Below are 23,484 nucleotides of genomic sequence, written 5' to 3' on the forward strand. Positions count from 1 at the left end.
TCACCCTCACTGTATCCCTTTCTCTGCAAATGCACCAACTGACCTTTTCACCTTCACTGCTCCCCCCCCCCCCCCCCCAGCTTCCTAACGCTGCACCTGCAGCTTTGTCTGGTCACCTAGGCCCGCACACTCCACAGGGCTGTGCTGACGCCTCTCCCCCCCCCCCCCCTCCCCATCCTGCTGTTGTCCCTTCCTCTTCCTGGCCCCACTCTGCATTGTTGCACACAATTGTGCACTATTCCATGGGGCACAGTGTGTCTCTGAGACAGGGGCACAACTGCATGGAGTAACTGACAAACTAGCATATGCCACAAAGTGTGACTGAACTGCAAGTGTTGCTCCACATTACAAAAATGCTGCATCCATCCTCTTCCAATTAAATGTGCAGACAAAAACAAATCTCCACACAATATGCATATCTAAACTCACTAAACCAACTAACGAAAATTCACTGCATGTTTGGCAATCACAAAACATCACTTTGCTGAATTAGTACGCTACAGTAGATGACGATGAGGTATGTGGGGATTACATTACAACAAAGAACAAAACTAGTGCAGCAACTTCATGAGGCATCTGATGATAAACCACATTCATATCAGCATTACATAATCTGAGCAAACATTGTGATTGTTTGCTGTAGATAGTATTACCTTTTTTGAGCAAATCTCAAAATAGTTCACGTCAAAAACATTAAAAATGCAAATTTCTCAGCGTGTCTTAAGAAAAGAGGGTCACATTATAGTGGCATAAATATGGTAAATGCTTTGCTTGAAGAATAAGATAAATACAGCAACTGAGTAGTATATAAGAAGGATCATTGAATTTTTTCAATGTAGCAGTTTTCTTGTATGGAATAACAATGAAATAGGATAGATTGTCACTCAAGCCTCTTCTATGTTGTGAGTAGCACACAGACATTTAAAAGTTGACTAAGTTATCAGACAAAGTATTTCCTCAGATGTAGAAAAACACAAAGACACATTCATACATTAACAACTCGCAAACACATGGTCACTGTTGTTCTAGCTTACATATAAAAAGTAACTGGATAGACAAAAAAATCTACTCACCAAGCGGCAGCAGAATACAGATATGACGGTATTTAAATCTGCAAGCTGTCAGAGCCAGTGGTTCCTTCTTCTGGAACAAGGGTTGAAGGGGAAGAAAGAGGGGTGGAAGAAAAGGACTGGCGAGGTTTAGGAACTAGGGAGAGTTCGGGGAAGTCAACAGAACCCCAGGCCAGGGGACACCTACCATGGTTCTGAGTGACGTTTCCAAACTCTCCCCATTTCCTAAGCCTCACCAGTCCTTTTCCTTCACCCCTCTTCCATCCCCTTCAGCCTATTTGCCAGAAAGAGCTACTAGCTCAGAAAGCTTGCAGATTTAAATACGTTTTTTTGTTGAGCATATCACAATATCTGTCTCCCTCTACTATTTTTACCATTTTCGCCTTCTTTATCTGCCTCTAATACAATTGCAGCAATATCTGATGTCTTCAAGTGTATCCTATCAGTTATGTGCCAGGCCATACAATTTTCAACGTCATTCTTTAACATCACATCTCAAATGCTTTGCTATTCTTCTTTCATAATTTTACCACTGTCCATGAGTTGCAAGATACCATAAGTGAAATAAGCTTCCCATGTTTCAACCAAGTGCGTTTTCCTGATTCTCTGAGAAAATCACATTTTAATGCAGGATGATGGTAATGGTCAAAATTAATAAATATATGCTCTAGAATGCTACAACGGATGGGCCATATCAATGTGTGTCTGTAATTTTAGGCATCCATTATTTGTCCTGCCTTATGGGATTATTGCTGCATGAGCGATTCTTGATAAAAATGAGCTGGGAAATATGCTTAATTCCTGTAGTGTATTCACTGCAAAAGCTGACAAGAATATGATCAGCGCTTGCTGCCTTATTCGATCTGAGTAGTCTTAATTGTTTTCACTATTGAGAGGACTCATTTCAAACACCTCTTGTTTCGGAGTGTGTGAGATGGTCAAAAATAAGAATGGCAGTACATGTATATATTATAAGAATACATTTTCAAATCCATAATTAAATACCCACACTTTCTGCTTGTTGTCCTCGGATTTACAAGCGGACTGATCTATCAGAACCTAAATGGAAAGTTTCCTAAGAATTTCTGATACATCTTTTCCCAGGCTCTGACTATGCAAATAATTGTAGGCTTCACACATAGTCTCTCTTTGGCTGCAAGATTTGCTGTTAAGTTTTCTCTGTCACTTTCCATGCATTGCTTACTTTATCAGCCCATTCAATTTTCAGTGCCCTTCTGGAGCATCATGTCTGAAATACTTGCAGTCTCTCCTTTTCCACTTTTCAAAACGGCAGCAACGGAAGTAGTTTACGGGCATTTTTTGCAATTCTTCATTGCGTGCCCTGGATTTCACCATGAAAGAAGACAGTCAGGAACATGGATCAAGTCAAGGTATAAAATGGATCAGTAAAGCTTCATAACTGCAGTTCACTATGGCACCAGAAACAGAAACTCTACTGGAAATAAAAAAAAGATGCTCAACTATCACGTGTAAGTGAGAAAAACAATGCATCCCTCACCATCCCCAGAACTACTGACCACTGACTAAATGCTTATATCCTATTTAACAATACTTAATTTCAATCTAGTAAACTTGTGAAATATATTTAGATTTTGAAATAATTACTAGCCCATTAATACCAAGCTATTCTACCATCTTTTTGTTAAACAGTTGTTAATAATGGTACAGACAAATTTACATCTTATTGAAATATTTATCAAACCTGATCTTTTCAGGTAACATGGAATTTCAACAGCATGTCCACATGCAGGAGTTATAGGACTCGGAATGAGTTCTTCACACCGTGAAGTGCAAGGATGGCAGCACAAGCTTCTACAACGATGCCCACATTCAAGAAGCCTTTCACACGTCTTCCTACACATACTACGTGTGGGCTGTTCAGAACAAGGTATGTATATTTTGTGTCCACAGTCTGGAATAGCTTTCTGCACCTGTTAGCAGAGACAAGGCTTATAGTCACCACATCAAATGATAGTTACACTTTTTATAAAATTACAGTTCTTACGACACTGGATAAATTAAAAATTATCCATTTAAATACACAAGAAAGTTAACCAGTTTGTTATATAAATTATCTACTGCAAGATATTGGCAACTGAGTACAGTGATTGCATGATTATGCAATTCAACACTTAACATGATTGTACATGATGATAATAAATACAAGTTTTGGAAAAAGTAATCAATACACACAAACAATGGAGTCATTTACAAAAGGAGGTCTATGTACAAGATGCCACTAGGAACAGTGCAAGTTATCTCAAGTCCATTTTCCCAAGTACAGTCCAGTTCAAGGCATATCAGCGTTCTGTATATTACAAATAGAGTCCACCAAGATAACCCCCTAAGCACTACGCTGCTTGGAAAAATGCATGATGAACATAGTGCTGCCTTGTAAATTATTTATTCACAGCCATTTTCAGTTATAGACCATCTTCAGATTGCTTTACATAATAATGAAACAAAAAGGAAGCCATGAACATCGAAACAACGGCCAGTATCCAAAGAAAAACTCAATCGAAAACTTCACGTTCTTACTATTATTATTATTTTACAGTGTCCACATCACAGGACATTCATGCCTTTACATATGGATGAATGACATTGCAGAGTCAAAACAATAAAAAAATTTAACGTAGGTGTTCACTACTAAAGCATTGGCTCAATCAACAAGTGAAATTCTAGCACTCAAGCACACAAGCACACAAGTGCGATCCAAGTCACAATGCTAAGCCAAAATTAATGCGCTCGTGCGCACGCACGCTCACACACACACACACACACACACACACACACACACACACACACACACACCTCACTCCCTCACTCTTTACGCACACACCAATTGATGTTAATGATCCAAATGCAGCCTAGCAAGACTAGCACTCCTGGAAGAAAGGATACTGTGGAAACTTGGCTTAGCCACACTCTGGGGGATGTTTTCGGAGTAGCTTAGTCGGCAGAGTACTTGCCCATGAAAGACAAAGTTTACAAGTTCGAGTCTTGGTCCTGCTCACAGTTTTAATCTGCCAGAAAGTTTCATATCAGTTCACTCTCCCCAGTAGAGTGAAAATTTCATTCTTGAAACATCCTCCAGGCTGTGAGTAAGCCACGTCTTCACAATATCCTTTCCTTCATAAGCTCTAGTCTCACAAGTTTCGCAGTTAAACTTCTATGAAGCTTGGAAGAGAGGGGACGAGGTGCTGGCAGAAATAAGGCTGTGAGAATGGGTCTTGAGTTGTGCCTGAGTAGCTCAGTTGGTGGAGCACTAGCCCATGAAAGGCAAAGGTCACTAGTTCGAGTCTTGATCCAGCACACAGTTTTAATATGCCAGGAGTTTCACATCAGCGCACACTCTGCTGCAGAGTGAAGATTTCATTCTGAAAATATCCCCTAGGTTTTGGCTAAGCCATGTCTCCACAATATCCTTTCTTTCAGAGGTGCTAGTTTTGCAAGTTTCACAGGAGAACTTTAGCGAAGTTTGGAAAGCAGGAGACATGGTACTGGCAGAAGTAAAGCTGTGAGGACAGGTCGTGAGTCATGGCTGGGTACTCAGTTGGTAGACCACATGCCTGGGAAAGGCAAAAGTTGCAAGTTTGAGTCTCGGCCAGGAAGTTTCATATCAGTGCACACTCCATTGCAGAGTGAATATTTCATTCTGAGGGGAGCTCGGTTTATTACCCTTTAACTATGATGGCTTAAATGACCACTGTTTTTCTTAGAATTGATTATAATATGTGTGTGTAACAACAACCATTTTTACTATTATGGCTAGTACTAAGTGCTCAAGTTCAACCACACCCCGCCTATTCCTGTGGTAGGTTGACGATCAATTTGATGGATATATGACTTCATATTTATATTTACTTGTTTGCTGGTTCTGTTATCTAGTTGTTGATTAGCCATAGTATATGTTTTAAGTTACACTTGACTAAGATACATTGTACGTAGTCTAGGCACAAATGAGGACTAATATAAAGACTTTATTTGTTTACTTTACTATTTTGTGTGTATAAAAATCCTTGTGTTCATCATAGCTTATTTTTCACTGATTTACACTTCTTAAATAACGATATTATGTTGTAGCTTACTTTGTTCATGTATTGTCTTTGGCTGTATGATCTTTGGCTTAGCCTTGTGACCTCTTGGGTCACATTTGTAAGCAGGACTGCCAGTATTTCACTTATTGTTGATGGAGTAAACTACAGCACTGAATATCTATGTTAAATATTTATTATGTTTTTGACTCATCAATGTTCTTCATTCATATCTAAAGGCATGAATGTCCTGTGATGTTGTCACTGTAAAAAAAAGTTTTTTGTATCTGATGTTTTCGACTGAGTGCTTCTTTGAAAACTGGATTTTGTTTCGATGTTCACAGTTTTCTTTTCGTTTCATTCATATGTACAACACCGTGACAATGTTCTATGACCAAAACCGGTTGTGAATAAATAATTTACAAGACAGCACTGTGTTCATCACACATTTTTCCAAGTATAATTCAATGCCATTAGTACTGCTTGGGGAAAGAAATAAAACATGAAGAAAAAGATTCTATTGCTCTCAACACACAGAGAAGACAGGATCCGACATGCCATGCACCAGTTCATGTGGCGGAGTCTGGTGTGATCCCATAAGAGAGCATGCCCGAGGACAGCACTATCTGATTAGGCGCCACAGTGGTCGATAGAAATGTTGCACTAACTACTTGCTTTCCATGGTAACGTCAGGTGGCGCCACTAGAGTAACAATCATATTTTCCTGGTTTGCTTCATGGAACAGCACTCATCCAATATTACTGTGATATTACAATGTAATATAACATTCCTTCCATAAACTACAATTCCTAACACTATTTCATTTGGATATTAACACCGTCTGGACCAGACTTGCACATTTAAAAATTACATGCAGCACCAGCTTCTCATATATGCACTAACCAGTCATCATTTCAATCCATTTTGGAAATAATTAATATCGTCCAGAAATATAAGAGTACTATTGTGTCGAGTACTACTGTGTCAAACACTCCTTACAGCGATTGTTATCTTAAATGTCTTTGTGACTAGATGTATCTGACAAGTTTCGTCAAACGTTATTATTTTACTGATTTGTTTACTGTGTTTCACAGATCCCATCAAGTACGAGAACCTTCAGAGAAGTAAAAAAATGTCTAGTAAAGGCAATGAAATCAAAGAAACTTTATAGTTTACTAACAACAAACTAACACAGTACTGCTTAATGCTATTCACGCTTATGCCAGCTAAATTTAATCCAATTAATAAAAGGAAAAGCTGCTACTTTGAAAAAAATTGCTGCCTTCCCAGTTAAGCTAAATGGCTGCTGTTTATCACCTGAGGGTAGTTAAATACCCACTTGATTACACTGGTATTTTTCAAAGAAAAGGGAATCAAATATTTAATTTTTATAGGAAATTGGAATTCAACAGCAGGAAAAGGCAAATGTGGAAAATAATAGAGCCCTGGCTGGGGTCAAGTGCGAAGTGGAAGGCATTTGATAGGATTTTGCACAGACCAACTGTTAATCATTGGTAGCAAGTGACGTATGATGTTATGATAACATAATACACTTAATTTCAGATTCATGAAAGAAGGCTGCTTTGTGGAAGAGTTCTGAGGACATTATAAAGTATCACGTAGGTTAAACAAAGACATCAGATAGGTTAAACAAAGGTATCAGATAGTTTAAACAATGGCAAGAAAGAGATTGAAAGATCAGTTTTAAATTGCAAACTGAAACTGGAGACTAAAACTGAAGAAATTGTAAACAGGTAGAAAATTACAGAGTTGGGACCTGGATAAATTAAAGTGCCAGATTCATTGTGAATTTCAAAATTAGCATCACGTAATGATTAATTGAAGCAGGGTTAACGAAAACAACAGAAGATGAATAGATAGTTTTGAGAAATGAAATAGTGAAGGCAGAAGAGGAACAAATAAGCAAAATAACAAAGTCTGTACGAAGGTACAAAATCTGGCTGAATTAAATTAAAAAATTCCCCATTATTATTTAGAGGCATGAAATTTTTTGTACTCTTGTCATTTACATGTGAGCAATATACCTACAACTCATTTTATTACAATGTTTATGATAATTAATTAACACAGAAATATTTTATTTGTAGACAAAAGGTATGCTGTATTGGAGAAGAAATAAAAACTTTGAGGTTTTCTGATGACATTTTAATTCTGGCAGATACAGCAAACGACCTGGAAGAACAGTTGAACGGAATGGACAGTGTCTTGAAAGGAGGATATAACATGAAAAGCTTACAGAGATATTGATTTTAATTCATGGAAGAAGAAAATATAAAAATGTGACATATGAAGTGGGCAAGAGGAAATACAAGCACCACACATTGGATGGTCCTCTCGCTGGAGCAAAAAGCCATGCGTCCCAGGGCTGTGGCCTACACGGAGAGGAGTGAGAAGAACCTCAGCCTGTCTATGTGGCTGGATGTAAGTACACCAAGGCCACGTTGTGGGCTTTACTGGACAGAGCTTATAGTCTATCACTTCCAGCCACTCATCCCCACCGATGGAAGACTCTGGAGCCCAACAGTGAGGTTGTAGCATGCAAGGGGATGGCACACTGAAATAGCTGAGGATCACAACACACCTCCTTGGCTGCTAGATCCTCCCTTTTGTTCCCCGCAATTCCCATGTGCCCTGGTGACCAGCAGAAAGACACCTCCTTCCCCAGTCATAGTTCGTGAAGGGCAGCCTAGATAGTCTGGACTACGTTATCTGCTGGGTACAAACATTTCAGAGAGCGAAGGGCACTCAGAGGATCAGAACAGACAAGAAATTTGGTACTGGAAGAACATCCCCTCTGCTCAAGTCCGTGGGATCGCATATAATACAGCATAAAAGACAGCAAAGTCTTGAGGCAGACGGATGTTGAGAACATGATCAGGAAAAATAACAGAGCAAGCAACACAGTCCCCCTGTTTTGACCCATCCGTAAAAACAGCGATGTAGCTCTGGTGTTCAGATAAAATGTCAGAAAATATTGCATTAAAAATGGAAGCAAAGAGTGAAATATCTCCTATACTGCACCAAGTTTAAAATTACTCTGGGCTTCTTCAGTAACCAGGGTGACAGACAGTTAAAATTCTGGATTTCGGGTCAAACTAGCTCCACACCGAATTATTCCAGCACGTGCTGCACACAGATCCCAAATGGCATTGTGACTCGTAGACAATTGGAGAAAAGATGTTCCTGAGCAATAGTATGATGTGCAGGTGAAGTTGGAGCTATGAGGAACTTATTCGCCTGATGCACCAGGAGGAGCTGCCACCAGATGGTAAGTGGCAGTTCCCGAGCCTCAGCACAGAGGCTGGGTATGGGACTGGTCGTATAAGCCCCCATGGCTAGCCAAATCCCCTCATGGTGGACAGCATCAATGATCTTCAAATAAGAAGGCCTCACCAATGCATACACTATGCACCTGTAGTCCAGCTGTGAACACACCAAAATTCTATAAAAATGGAGAAGACGCACCCTGCCCGCTCCCCAAGACCTGTGGCTAAGGCACTTTATGATGTTTAGTGCTTTGAGAGATATGGATTTCAGGTTGGTCAGGTGTGGCAACCACGACAATTTGGAATCAAAAGTGAGTCCCAGAAACCTCGTTGAGTCTCTAACAAGTAGCATGGTGCCCCTCACATGCAACTCAGGTAAATTAAAAATACAATGAGAATGATTAAAAGGAACACTCCCACTTATCTGCAGTAAACTAATAACCCATCTTTGCAGCTTATTCCTCTAACCTCCATATTGTAAGCTGTAACTGACAGCTTACTGTTGCAACACTGGTGGAGGAGCAGAAAACAGCAAAATCGTCCACAAATAACAAGTACTGTACCGGACTCCTTATCATAGATGTGATATTGTTTATGGCTATGGCAAAGAGAGTAACACTTACAACACTGTCCTGAGAGACACCATTCTTCTGCTCATACGATCAGATAGTGTGTCACCAACTTGAGTCCTAAAAATCAGAGGAGACCGGAAAGACCATAACACGATGGGGAGGTGGCCACAAAAATCCCACTGATGCAGCTGCATGTGAAAACTGTGTCTCGAAGTAGTGTCATATGCCATACTGATATCAAAGATGATGCCAATACAGTGAGGTTTATATAGGAAAGACTGCTCAATAACTGCCGCTAGCAGGGTAAAGTTTTCAACAGTGGATCAAAATCTATGGAATCCATGCTGAGAGCAGCTAAGGAGTTGTCTGGTCTCAAATAATCAGACTCGACTACGGATAACCATTTGCTCCAGGGTCTTTCCTACACAGCACATTAAGGAAATACTCCTATAATTACAGTGAGATGTGTGGCCCTTTCCTGGTTTGAGAAGAGGTATCAGAATTGCTACCTCCACAAGCTGGGGAAGTTGTCCATCTGCCATTTGAGATTAGAAAATTCAAGAAGGATTTCCTTTGATGGCACTGGTAAATGTCAAAGCATGCGGAACAGGATTTGTTCATGACTGGGTGCAGTGTCACGAGTCTCAGACAGTGCCAATTCGAGCTCCCGCATGGAGAAAGAGGAGTTGTAGGCCTCAGAACTGTTGAATCTGAAGTTCAGCTTCCCCCTCTCAACAGTCACACAGTAATTTTTGCAAAATGCTTGGCCAGTGTCTGAGTGATGTCTCTGGGTGTTGTTTGGAGACATGCTTGATCGCTTTTATTTCCTGTATTTTGCATTCCTTGGCAAAAACAGGGCATTCTTGGCTCCAGAGTGGATGGCTCCCAGAGCAGCTGATGCAGCTCACTGGAGACAGGCACTCAGTCCCAGCATCATGGGCTGCTTTTTCACACTTCCCACAGGTCACTTCATCTTCACAACTCATGGTTGTATGGCCAAAATGCTGGCATTTATAGCACCCCATAGAGTGTGGTATTGAAGGCCTAACTGTAAGTCGAAGGAACCCTGCCAAAATATGTGCAGGCAATGTTGGAGAACTGAATGTGACAATGAAAGTGGCAGTCTTTTCAGTTTATTCATTATTCCTTCATATTTGTTGCTCTACATCGACTACCCCCTGGGATGCCTATTCTTGTTTCAGCTCTGCTATGTCCATATCCATGATATCATGCCACATTACCAATCCTTGCTTTAGATGAGGGAGTTGCGCATCTCAACGACAATATCATATTCACCTAGTTTGTGTGATTTCTTTAAGTTCCACCTGCTTTGCTCTGTTAGTTTTGGCCAACAAGCAGCTATCACACTGTCGTTTTATAAATTTTAAAGTGCCAGCAAGTCCTTCCAAACCCTTATAGATATAGAAGAGGGCAGTTTTTGAAACGTTGTCTCCTTCCTCTTATCACCAGAAACATATTGTGATTTATGACCCCATGAGCAACTCTTACTAAAGTCTAACTGATTCTTACTATCATGAGGGCTAACCTCCCATTCCTTTGGATGAATGGGTGTGAGTGCGTCCGGGTGATACACCCCTCCCGCTAGGATGGGAAGAAGATTTTGCGGGTTCCATCTAGGTCCCCATGAGTAGCTGGGGAAATAAGGCTCCACTCACACAGAGCCCTGCAAGCATGATAAGCCTTATACAACTGGGGTGTGGCAGGTTCTCCAGAGGTTGCCCACTAATGACTGTTCAACCTAAACAGCCAGGGATCTCATCAAGGCCTTGAGACTGAGTTTTTATATATATCATCCTTGCAATCCAGGCGGTCAAGCCAAGACCCCTGTTCCCTATGACATATAATGTTCCACCATCACGCAACGTTCCACCATCATGCTGCACAGTGGTCACTGGAGCATGCCCAGAGCTTCCAGTGATGGAGGACTGGTGGTGTTAAGTCCCCTGAAACTCTGGAGTGGCCAAGCCCGTACTCAGCAAATGAATGCTGAGCCCCTGAGGTCTGGGTACATTTATCTGTTTCATCTTTTGCATCAGCTATTCAGTATTGTCTAAGCTTCTGCTGCCTATGAAAGCATAATGTTCCTGTATACATCTCTAGCTACTTGATAAGCAGTTGCAGTTTAAACATTTATGACTGGACTCATTGGTATGTTCTGCTTATCAAGTTCTGAAAAGAAAAGATTATATTATGAGGGTTGTACCAAAAGTAAGGTTCTCAAAGAGCTACAGCCTAGAGGGAAGTGCTAGGCTAAATCTGACTACAGTGCCGTGCGCAGTGCTTAACCAACTCTCAAGCCCGCCCATCTGCGATTCACTACGTCGCTCAGAGTTGGCTTGGCAGCAGCTGGAGATGGATGTATTGATCGCCGCTCACACCAAGAGTGAGATTTGAGCAGTAATCCAGTTTCTCCACGCAAGGAAGTTACCGCTATGGAGATTCATCAGCAATTGACTGAAATCTATGGTGAAGAGTGCATGTCTGTTTAGCACATCTGCAAATGGTGCAGGGCTTTTTTTCTGAGGGTCGCATGGATGTTCACGATAAAAAAGGGAGTGGAAGACTGCCGGTTTCGGATGCGACTGTCCAGGAGATAAGCAGTGAATTGCTCGAAGATCGGAGGGTCACTGGGGGTGAACTTGAAGCTTCCCACAGCACAATTGAAAGAACTTTAATGGAATACATTGGGTTATTGCAAGATGTGTGCTTGCTGGGTCCCCCGGATGCTGACTGATGGACACAAGGAGAACGCCTTGACTGTGCTCGCAAGTTTCTTCAACAATGTGAGGGAGGAGGCAACAAGGAGAAGTTATTGGACTCAATCATCATGGAAGATGAAGTGTGGGTGTTTCATTACACCCCCAAAACAAAACAACAATCTCGTCAGTGGTGTCACTCTGGTTCACCACCACCAAAGAAGTTCAAAGAAACGCACTTGGCAGGAAAGGTTATGGCGACTGTGTTTTGGGATCAGAAGGGGGTACTTCTCATTGATCTCAACCTGGGATGACAAGAGGGAGTAGTGCTTCTTCACGACAACACTCAACCCCACGTCACTTGTCAATCACAGGAGCTTTTGCAGAAATTTAAGTGCACTGGTATGCCCTATCCCCTGTACAGCCCGGACTTAGCCCCCAGTGACTCTCACCTCTTCCCCAAGCTAAAGGAACACTTAGATCGCAAACGCTTCAAGAATGATGATGAAGTCCGAGCAGAAGTCACACGCTTCCTCAATAGGTTGGCAGGAGACTTGTTCGACTTAGGATTACAAAAGCTGGAGCACTGTCTTCAAAAGTGTGTCATAAAAATGGAAACTGTGTTGAAAAATAGACATAAGTGTAAGCTTTTCAATGATGTATAAATTAATAACAACAAACAATGTTTTTTATTTGTAAAAAAAATGGGAACCTTACTTCTGGTACAACCCTCGCAGATTAGATTCAGTTTTTGTTCTAGGCTGTCCTGACAACTACTAAGCAAAAACGTTTTCAAAAACAATTATAATAACCTAGCAAACAAACATTAAGAAGTAATTAAATCTAGCAATATCACACTAAGCATATGCAAACAGACCAAAAAACCAATTTCTTCCTTTTGGGGCTAACATGTATGTTCCCGTAAGTAATATGCTGCAGCAAAATTCTGTCAGCTGCAGATGACTAACTGTACCAAAATATTATCTGTAGTGCAGATGACGTATAACTACATGAACAGTAAGTGTTATTATGGTACACATTTTGTTAAAATATTGTGAATATAATAGCCATAAAACCAAATTTGACTATTACTTGATAGTAAATAAGACAAACCCATTGTTGATGGTAAAATTTATCGAAACAGGTATGGGTGAAAAGAATAAAACTGTGTTTGTTCAAGACATAATCCCATTCCAAAAGAGATTTACTTGAAAGCAAACAGAACAGAAGTGAGCTTTAACCTCAAGATGAATATGTATATTTATGTTTTTTAATTAAGAATGGTTTATATCATTCTGTTATATAGTGCTCTACTAAGTATCAGGAAATTCAAATAGCAATAAAAATGTTATTTCACTATCAAATGTAATTCAGCCATCTATTGGACTATACACAGACTCTCACCTTAACTTTGCAGCCTTCACACGGCTGGAAACACCGACGATGACACACATGTCCACATGCCATTGTGCGTTTGCAATCTCTGTCACATTTCACTTCAGATGGATCAGTACTACAACGTATCTTATGGGTGTGTCCACAGCTCAGCTGCACTTTGATTTCTACAGCACACTCTCCACAGTCCTCATAACATCTTTTGTTGCACTTGTGATTCCTTTTGCAACCAGAATTACTTTTTTCACACTGTTTATAACATTTGTACTGTAAAGGAAATTAACTAATGAACATGACCAAAAACTAAAGAGGTTCCATAAATGTAGAAAAAATAAAACTGTCATATTTTAATATAGTGTTTTCTAGAAACCTAACTACATATTAAAAAATTGCCTTGGAAATCACTATAATAATTTCATTACAGCACAATTACTTGCGAAGTGTCCCAATGGATACAGCATTAGTATTTATCTACAATGCAAGCATTCAGTTCTGAGAAAACAAAACTGAATCAACGGGACTTCATTAACTGGTAAGTGTGCCGTATCCAGGTCATTTGCTGTAACTGACTGAGTAATACCCAGTACAGAAATTAGAATGGAAATAAAGTTATATTGAAGTACCAAATCACAACCTTAAAACTGAAACGATTGAAATATGGCTAAGAGGGCTGACAGTCATAACAGGCAACTAGTTGTCTCCATTTCTAGGATATTTATATTGTAGCAGCTATTGCTGTGAACTGTTTCATACAATAAAATGTCCCTAATGAAATGATCACTCAACAGAAATTGAGAAAATATGAATGACGGTTAGCACATTTGCTCACTCATCGGACCACAGTTTCCTGATCTTTTAGGTGAGCATACGATTATCATATTTGATTATTCCCCAATAAAATGTCCGAGTACTTTTATGAGTTGAGGTCCTCAGATAATAGTAAGATTTTTGGTAGGAGATGGGGAGCCATGTCCTACAGTAACATTCTAAAGCCTTAAATCTGTTAGATATAAGAGAGAGTTGAGGGAGGGCTGGCAGTTAGTTGTTCTGTTAACTGATGAAGTGCACTGACAGTTGCAAAACTTTTGCGATGAGATGAGGGTACCAAAGCCTTGAATCTGTTAGTATACTATGAATTTGAGAGAGTGATAGCTGTCAGTTGATTACTCGGCTGACACTGCCAGTTCTTCAGTGACATAACAAGCAGATGAGACTAACAACAGTTACAAGAAGTCAGTTTTCTGGAAATATGTTGAGAAGTGACATATCTGACTCATCATGTGATGAGATCACCTTCACAATGACCGTAATGATGTAAAGTTCTTGGCTAATTTGAATGAAGGTTTTCAAAATCTAGTGTACACCAATGAACTAGAACAACTTGTGTTCTCCAATTTGCTGAAGTCTATCTATCTTTCGCAACAGTTAACCCTTTGGCGATGCAGCTGCACATCTGGCTGGCCATGTCAAGCATACCCTCGAGGTCACCTAATTCATTTACCTGCACTAATAGCCATCTCTGCAGACTGCTGTCTGTGCCTGAGCTCTTCACTTGGCCGACCTGGCCCTATGCTCGGTATATGGCACCAGGGCGGTCACAACTCACTGGCAGTCTCAGTGTGATCACTGACATTACAAATAAGCACAGTGTATCTGGATGCTTATTCCATAGCTTTGAATCTGGAGATGAAGTGCTTGACAGACACAATGTACACTGAAACTGTTTATGCTGCTAACATGTAACTCCTCACCAAAGGCTTTCTTTCAGTTGTAATTAGTTCTTGCGAAACATCATAAGGTCTCTGCATACATCAGAGTTTTATTTGACATATTGATACTTAAGATGCTTAATTATCAGTTTTTTGTATGTAACTTATAATGTAAATACTGGAGAATCCATAACGACCAGTGACGTTCATCTGTACTAGCGCAATACGAGGTGCATTCGAGTTCTAAGGCCTCCAATATTTTTTCTAATTAACTACTCACCCGAAATCGATGAAACTGTCATTACTTCTCGATGTAATCGCCCTGCAGACGTACACATTTTTCACAACGCTGATGCCATGATTCCATGGCAGCACCGAAGGCTTCTTTAGGAGTCTGTTTTGACCACTGGAAAATCGCTGAGGCAATAGCAGCACGGCTGGTGAATGTGTGACCACGGAGAGTGTCTTTCATTGTTGGAAAAAGCCAAAAGTCACTAGGAGCCTGGACAGGTGAGTAGGGAGCATGAGGAATCACTTCAAAGTTGTTATCACGAAGAAACTGTTGCGTAATGTTAGCTCGATGTGCGGATGCGTTGTCTTGGTGAAACAGCACACGCGCAGCCCTTCCCGGAAGTTTTTGTTGCAGTGCAGGAAGGAATTTGTTCTTCAAAACATTTTCGTAGGATGCACCTGTTACCGTAGTGCCCTTTGGAACGCAATGGGTAAGGATTGCGCCCTCGCTGTCCCAGAACATGGACACCATCATTTTTTTCAGCACTGGCAGTTACCCGAAATTTTTTTGGTGGCGGTGAATCTGTGTGCTTCCACTGAGCTGACTGGCGCTTTGTTTCTGGATTGAAAAATGGCATCCACGTCTCATCCATTGTCACAACCGACGAAAAGAAAGTCCCATTAATGCTGTCGTTGGGCTGTCAACATTGCTTGGCAACATGCCACACAGGCAGCCATGTGGTCGTCCGTCAGCATTCGTGGCACCCACCTGGATAACACTTTTCGCATTTTCAGGTCGCCATGTAGGATTGTGTGCACAGAACCCACAGAAATGACAACTCTGGAGGCGATCTGTTCAACAGTCATTCGGCGATCCCCCAAAACAATTCTCTCCACTTTCTCGATCATGTCGTCACACCGGCTTGTGCGAGTCTGAGGTTGTTTCGGTTTGTTGTCACACGATGTTCTGCCTTCATTAAACTGTCGCACCCACGAACGCACTTTCGACACATCCACAACTCCATCACCACATGTGTCCTTCAACTGTCGATGAATTTCAATTGGTTTCACACCACGCAAATTCAGAGAATGAATGATTGCACGCTGTTCAAGTAAGGAAAACGTCGCCATTTTAAGTATTTAAAACAGTTCTCATTCTAGCCGCTGGCGGTAAAATTCCATCTGCCGTACGGTGCTGCCATCTCTGGGACGTGTTGACAATGAACGCGGCCTCATTTTAAAACAATGCGCATGTTTCTATCTCTTTCCAGTCCGGAGAAGAAAAAAAAATCGGAGGCCTTACAACTTGAATGCACCTCGTAATTCACTCGAAAACAACTATTGAGGGAAGTGTTTTGATGCCGAGACACACTTTTGAAGCTAATCACTATATTTTGAGCTCATTAACCCAATAAATTATCCCCAGGGAAACTTCAAAACCAATAAGTCAACGTTTTTCAATTCTTTTTATACAGGACACAATTGTAATTATAAAATAAAAATAATTGATGACATAAAAATTTTGCTTCAGAATTCGATAGGGAAATACTAAAGTTTCCACACGACCTAATGACTTTTTGCATCAGAAAACTGACCATTGTCTAATGAAGTTAACCTTCATTTTATATTTGTCTCACTAAAATTCAAAAATGGCTTATCCAATATGGATGATTCTTTTTTTTTTTTGCATTCGTAATTATTAAGGCAAGATTTGTTTGAAAGAAAAGTTTGAAAAAGTTACCTGGAAAATTGGAAAATTCTAGAAATACTGAAAGAGGTTTTTTCTATGGGATTTTCACAATTGAAACAATTGATATGAGTAATTCTTTTTTCATTTTGTTCATTATGGTACTGGACTTGAAGTATGCAGTCTGTGTCTGTCGGCACAGACTGGATGTTTCACATGTTCATACATAAGGTGCTTGTCATCACAGTAACTCACCTGTACAGGCTCTTTAAGCTCAGATAATTATGTGTTTTTATTTATTTTTATTTATATGCACTGTTATATTTCCCATTCTTCTTTCTCATACGAGCTTTGAACCGGCAATGGTGAAGTTATTTTTGTATCATTTTTATTTTTAAAATTTTTAAATAATTTTTTCAGATGTAAGGGATGAATTTCATCTTCCAGATGTACCAACTTGGCTAAAGTTCTTCTGTGTGAGGTATGCTACAACACACTAGCGTATACTGCATATTTTGCATTCATATTTTGTTTCTTGGCACACATTCTGTTTTGAGCAGACTGGACATCTATGCCATAGTCTGCATTTCTTGGCCTGATCACTTGGAATGACATTTGGAAAGTGCCTTCCAGTAAAGCACACATGATTCTCATGATCAGAGCATCTTCTTTTCTTATATATTCTTTGTTCAGTAGCAAATTGTTCCACAAGTTTTGTACCAGACATAAATGGAAATCTGCTAATGGTATTTTTCTGCCTGTAACTGATCTATGAAGAGTGCGAGCATTCGAAACACAATGGTCCACAACATCAAAAAAATCTTTTTGTATAATTTTACGCAAATTCCAACTGAGCTTAAAAGCATGTGAGAGTGGTCTTCTGCGTCCATACTTGCATTGTAGTCGACTACAAGTTGAGGCCTCATTACTTTCACACCAGTCATCCTGTTTTCTTTCCTGTGTAACACATTTCTGTGGTGCTACAGGTAGTCAACATCAACATTTCACTCTTGTTCCACCACTTGATGGCAAGTATTGTGTCAGCTGATATAAATTCAACTTTTCCTCGTTTCAATTTCTTCTGTAGCTTCAGCAAATTGCGCCTCCTGCTACATACAGTACCGCAGGCTGCTATCTTATGGTTTTGCAACTAGAGGAACAAGTCTGGACTTGTATACCAATTGTCAACATACAGAGTATGTCCACGTTCACAGTATGGCTTCATTAATGTTGCCGTTATACTGCCGGATTTCCACAAATTATGGACTTCAATTTCTGTTGTTAGTCCTGTGTATACAGTGAAATCCAAGACATATCCCGTTTTACAGTAGCACAACATAAATGGCTTGATTCCAAATCTACTTCATTTCAAAGTAATAAATTGTTTAGAAGATAAGTGATCTTTAAACAACAATAAGTTCTAATCAACACGGGCATTTTGTATGGATTAAACACACTGTGGAATGCCATACAAACTGCATCAATTATTTTCCTAATTTTAAACACACTGTCACCTCCACGATTGGCAGAGTTATCACTAAAATGCAACATTCTGAAAAGGAACATAAATTTGCCAAAAATTGGAGTGCTCAGAAGTACATCTCTGGTCCAATTTTCCAATATTCTCAACTTTTTAACACAAGGCCAAGAGAAGCCAAATACCAGTGAAGCAATACAGTTCCTTAAAACCAGTATCTTTCCAGATGGACAGTCGAGAATGAACTGAGTCCGAAGTATTTGCCATGGTGAAAGTGTAAAATCACTTTGTTTTAAGTGCTATAAATTTCATCAGATTTTCTAATTGAAGTAGCATGAAAAATCGCGTGCTAGTTGGCAATTATGTACTGAGGATGAGTTATCAAATGCATGCAGTGCTGGACTGAAATCACACTTTTGCCAATCAAATTTGTCACTTAAGGTGTGGACTTCTGTGGATCGATTCGTCTTCACTTTCAGAATCTGGTGAGCTCTACTAGGTGAATGTGGACACACATTACTATGATATTCTTCTGAAGAATGATTAAAATCACTACAGTCTCTGAAGATGCCACACTCACTGTCACCCCTTGTGAATATATACAGTATCTCTTCATCACTGAAACCATGCCAATGTGCTCCGTAAAAATCCTGATGAATAGACAGAAAGCTAAGCAACACACACACACACACACACACACACACACACACACAAAGGCAGAATGCAGATGCAGATGATCACATGGACCAGCTAGAATGAATGTCAAACAGCAACAGTGAAACTTGAATTCCTGGCAGATTAAGCCATGTCTCCGCAATCTTTCAGGAGTGCTAGTTCAGCAAGATTCGCAGGAGAGCTTCTGCAAAGTTTGGAAGGTAGGAGATGAGGTACTGGCAGAAGTAAAGCTGTGAGGACGGGGCGTGAGTCGTGCTTTGGTAGCTCAGTTGGTAGAGCACTTGCCCGTGAAAGGCAAAGGTCCCGACTTCGAGTCTCGGTCCGGCACACAGTTTTAATCTGCCAGGAAGTTTCACATCAGCGCACACTCTGCTGTAGAGTGAAAATTTCATTCTAGCAACAGTGAAATCCGACAGAAATACTGCTGAAAGCTAAACAACACCACAGAACCAGAATACAGATGATCACATGAACCAGCTAGCACGAAAGTCAAACAGCAATCGCTGGAAATGCTGCTGACTGGCTATAGATGTCTGCAGAACCATAAGTAGTGGAACTGGCTGATGGTAAAAGCCGTCACTGGGATTAAGGTACCGGCCAGGCCAAGATGATGAATGTCGTCTTCAGCACCCATGGGAAATACCACTGCAGTGGCTAACGACATCTGCAGCCCTTGCAAAATGGTGGGGTGTGGCAGGATTTCCCATCTGCAGCACTCAAAGGGTTAATCTAGAAACACCTGTAACATCATAAACTGCATTTATGCATTGACAGGATCTTACTTCTCCATAGTCACTGACAACACAGAGCAAGCAATGCATTACCCTTTGGGATCTCTTGCCTCCACACAACTAACTGAGGTTTCCTACCAATATAAGCTGTCTTTATTCCCTCGGTTCCATTCATAGTTCCTTTCATGTTTAAGCACCTTAAGTTTCTGGTAATACATGACACTAAACAAGGGCAGACTTCTCAAGTGGTTAGTTCTATCTGGAGAACCACCATTTTGGACATAGTCAGCTTTTCTGGTTTGATCCTAAGTATCAAGTGGAAACAACATGTACTTAAAAAATAGGAGAGGGGGCAAATAGAGGGGAGTAAAGGTGTCAGACACTTCCAACATATTTTTCGGGTAGAGCTGCACTTGGGTTTTCAAAATGTATTAAAGATGAGCAACCAGATAGTAATCAATAAAACCCTCCAGTAGACTTTTCCATTCATTATAGTTTTCAGTTACACATGCATTCACATTACCCCTGCATGTTTTCCAATTTTACGTGCTCAAATTCTGACAGATTGTCATCTCTGGCTTTTCTTGCCTCTTCAAACCAGGGAAGAATTTCCTTCATCCATGTATCAAATATTCAACTGCTTACATATCCTAGTCACCTGCATTTTGTTTTCATTACAGTCACAATTATGTTTTTGATTCCACTCTGTTTCCTCATACATTTGTTTGTTCTCCTGATTACCCTTGTAATTCCTGACAAATATTGCACCATGCCTCATAGAGCAACCCACAATTTTTAAATGGTTCTCACAAATAAAAGTTATACTACATGAGCATATCTTAACTGACACATCAAATACATCAAAAGATTAAATTTGAAAAATATATTTAGTTTACCAAAAGCACTTCATATTATTTCAAATACATCAAAAGGTTAGATTTGAAAAACATACACTCCTGGAAATTGAAATAAGAACACCGTGAATTCATTGTCCCAGGAAGGGGAAACTTTATTGACACATTCCTGGGGTCAGATACATCACATGATCACACTGACAGAACCACAGGCACATAGACACAGGCAACAGAGCATGCACAATGTCGGCACTAGTACAGTGTATATCCACCTTTCGCAGCAATGCAGGCTGCTATTCTCCCATGGAGACGATCGTAGAGATGCTGGATGTAGTCCTGTGGAACGGCTTGCCATGCCATTTCCACCTGGCGCCTCAGTTGGACCAGCGTTCGTGCTGGACATGCAGACCGCGTGAGACGACGCTTCATCCAGTCCCAAACATGCTCAATGGGGGACAGATCCGGAGATCTTGCTGGCCAGGGTAGTTAACTTACACCTTCTAGAGCACGTTGGGTGGCATGGGATACATGCGGACGTGCATTGTCCTGTTGGAACAGCAAGTTCCCTTGCCGGTCTAGGAATGGTAGAACGATGGGTTCGATGACGGTTTGGATGTACCGTGCACTATTCAGTGTCCCCTCGACGATCACCAGTGGTGTACGGCCAGTGTAGGAGATCGCTCCCCACACCATGATGCCGGGTGTTGGCCCTGTGTGCCTCGGTCGTATGCAGTTCTGATTGTGGCGCTCACCTGCACGGCACCAAACACGCATACGACCATCATTGGCACCAAGGCAGAAGCGACTCTCATCGCTGAAGGCGACACGTCTCCATTCGTCCCTCTATTCACGCCTGTCGCGACACCACTGGAGGCGGGCTGCACGATGTTGGGGCGTGAGCGGAAGACGGCCTAACGGTGTGCGGGACCGTAGCCCAGCTTCATGGAGACGGTTGCGAATGGTCCTCGCCGATACCCCAGGAGCAACAGTGTCCCTAATTTGCTGGGAAGTGGCGGTGCGGTCCCCTACGGCACTGTGTAGGATCCTACGGTCTTGGCGTGCATCCGTGCGTCGCTGCGGTCCGGTCCCAGGTCGACGGGCACGTGCACCTTACGCCGACCACTGGCGACAACATCGATGTACTGTGGAGACCTCACGCCCCACGTGTTGAGCAATTTGGCGGTACGTCCACCCGGCCTCCCGCATGCCCACTATACGCCCTCGCTCAAAGTCCGTCAACTGCACATACGGTTCACGTCCACGCTGTCACGGCATGCTACCAGTGTTAAAGACTGCGATGGAGCTCCGTATGCCACGGCAAACTGGCTGACACTGACGGCGGCGGTGCACAAATGCTGCGCAGCTAGCGCCATTCGACGGCCGACACCGCGGTTCCTGGTGTGTCCGCTGTGCCGTGCGTGTGATCATTGCTTGTACAGCTCTCTCGCAGTGTCCGGAGCAAGTATGGTGGGTCTGACACACCGGTGTCAATGTGTTCTTTTTTCCATTTCCAGGAGTGTATTTAATTTACCAAAAGTACTTCATATCCTTTTATTTCTTTTGCTGTCTTAACCGAAAGACATCACAGAGTTTTATTTTCACACACTTAATTTGCATTATTTTCTTCCCAATAAGTTAAGGTCACACAGTATCTTTATGGTACATGGCCGAGTCACATTCATGTGAACACTGCCTATTGTGGCGATAACAGTTCTGAATGTATCACAGAATGTAACTGCGTCATCCGAAGCAGCACCTCCTTGAATCTCAATTGAGCTTGAACTGACCACCTTGTGCAACTACTAAGACTGACGATACTCTAATCCATCTCCCCTAAATTTACGATGTCCAGGAGTTAACTGGAGCCAGGAATACTTACTTTTCCTCAAACTGGCTGAACACTACATTCACACATGCAAGGAATTAACCCAAAACTATAACAGTATGAACAGTCACCCATTAGCTCAAATCAAACAGATTAGCACTGATAAAATATTCTCCTAAACAAATTGGACAACTCATGATGAGTTTATACCTAACAATGCAATGGCAGTTAATGCACAGTACACAAAATCCATTGGCAGAGCACAATAACTCGCATCAGATCAATTGCGAAACAAAAAACGCGCAAATGTAGCTAAACACTTACAAAATATATAAACAAAGAAACATTGGCAGTTAAAACCAAATGAAAGGGAATACAACTGTTTTAACTTTCACCTCCTTAGTACTGACAGCAATTGTCTGCAATAATACGGACTATGACATAAGCCAATGAGTTTGCAAAATTGTTATGATTATGGAAAGAAATAAGTTTATGGACGAAATTAGGTTTTAACTACTGTTCTGAACATTATTATTGAATGAGAAATCAAACAAAATTCCAATATGACAATTATGTAAAATTAATCACCATGAAAAGTTTCTCTTGCTTATGCACATACTGAGCTTTTACAGCACGATTTGAATAATATTGTTTGTGCTTCTCCTCAGTCAATGTTCTTTCAAAACACTTTCAACTTAGCTGATGCTGTCGGCGAGTTGTCAGCATCCACCTCGTTAGTCCATGATCATTGAGCATGTAATCCAATAAGTGGCATTGCCTTACTGAGCTCCTGGATCAGGGGCACCTGTTACAAATCTAACAGGAATGCTTGATGATTGCAGAATTAATTCCAATTTGTGTATCTAAATGCTGTGACAAACATACGACATTTTTCTTCCCATTAACGCATAACGTAACCTGATGTCATAATGTTTGTTACATACATTAGCCACAGTTTGCAGATGTATGGTTTACAATTGTGCTGCGGTACTTTTCACAGCATATCTATACGTATTACGAAAGTAAATCAAGTCAATTGTACTATAAATCATTAGTCTGTTGTTCAAACAGAACAATAAGTACTGTGCACAACTGTCTACACAATCACTTCAATTATGCAGCAATCAGCACATCATATATTCACAGTTAAGTTCTTCATATCAATACAACATCTGTTCAAAATATTCTGGAACTTG

The 23,484-nt window shown here is 40.9% G+C and overlaps 1 protein-coding gene across 1 annotated transcript in view; it reads right to left on the reverse strand.

Annotated features, from left to right (window-relative positions):
- Positions 1–23,484, reverse strand: part of LOC126237201 (NFX1-type zinc finger-containing protein 1-like) — a 383,285-nt gene that overhangs the window by 122,240 nt on the left and 237,561 nt on the right. Inside the window, exons 10-11 of the mRNA XM_049947081.1 lie at positions 13,109–13,366; positions 2,794–3,022 (exon numbers count right to left, since the gene is read on the reverse strand). Of these exons, the coding sequence (XP_049803038.1) occupies positions 2,794–3,022; positions 13,109–13,366 (487 nt within the window). The remainder of the gene's footprint in view (positions 1–2,793; positions 3,023–13,108; positions 13,367–23,484) is intronic.

Source organism: Schistocerca nitens, chromosome 2 (assembly GCF_023898315.1).
Source record: "Schistocerca nitens isolate TAMUIC-IGC-003100 chromosome 2, iqSchNite1.1, whole genome shotgun sequence".
Taxonomy (NCBI): domain Eukaryota; kingdom Metazoa; phylum Arthropoda; class Insecta; order Orthoptera; family Acrididae; genus Schistocerca; species Schistocerca nitens.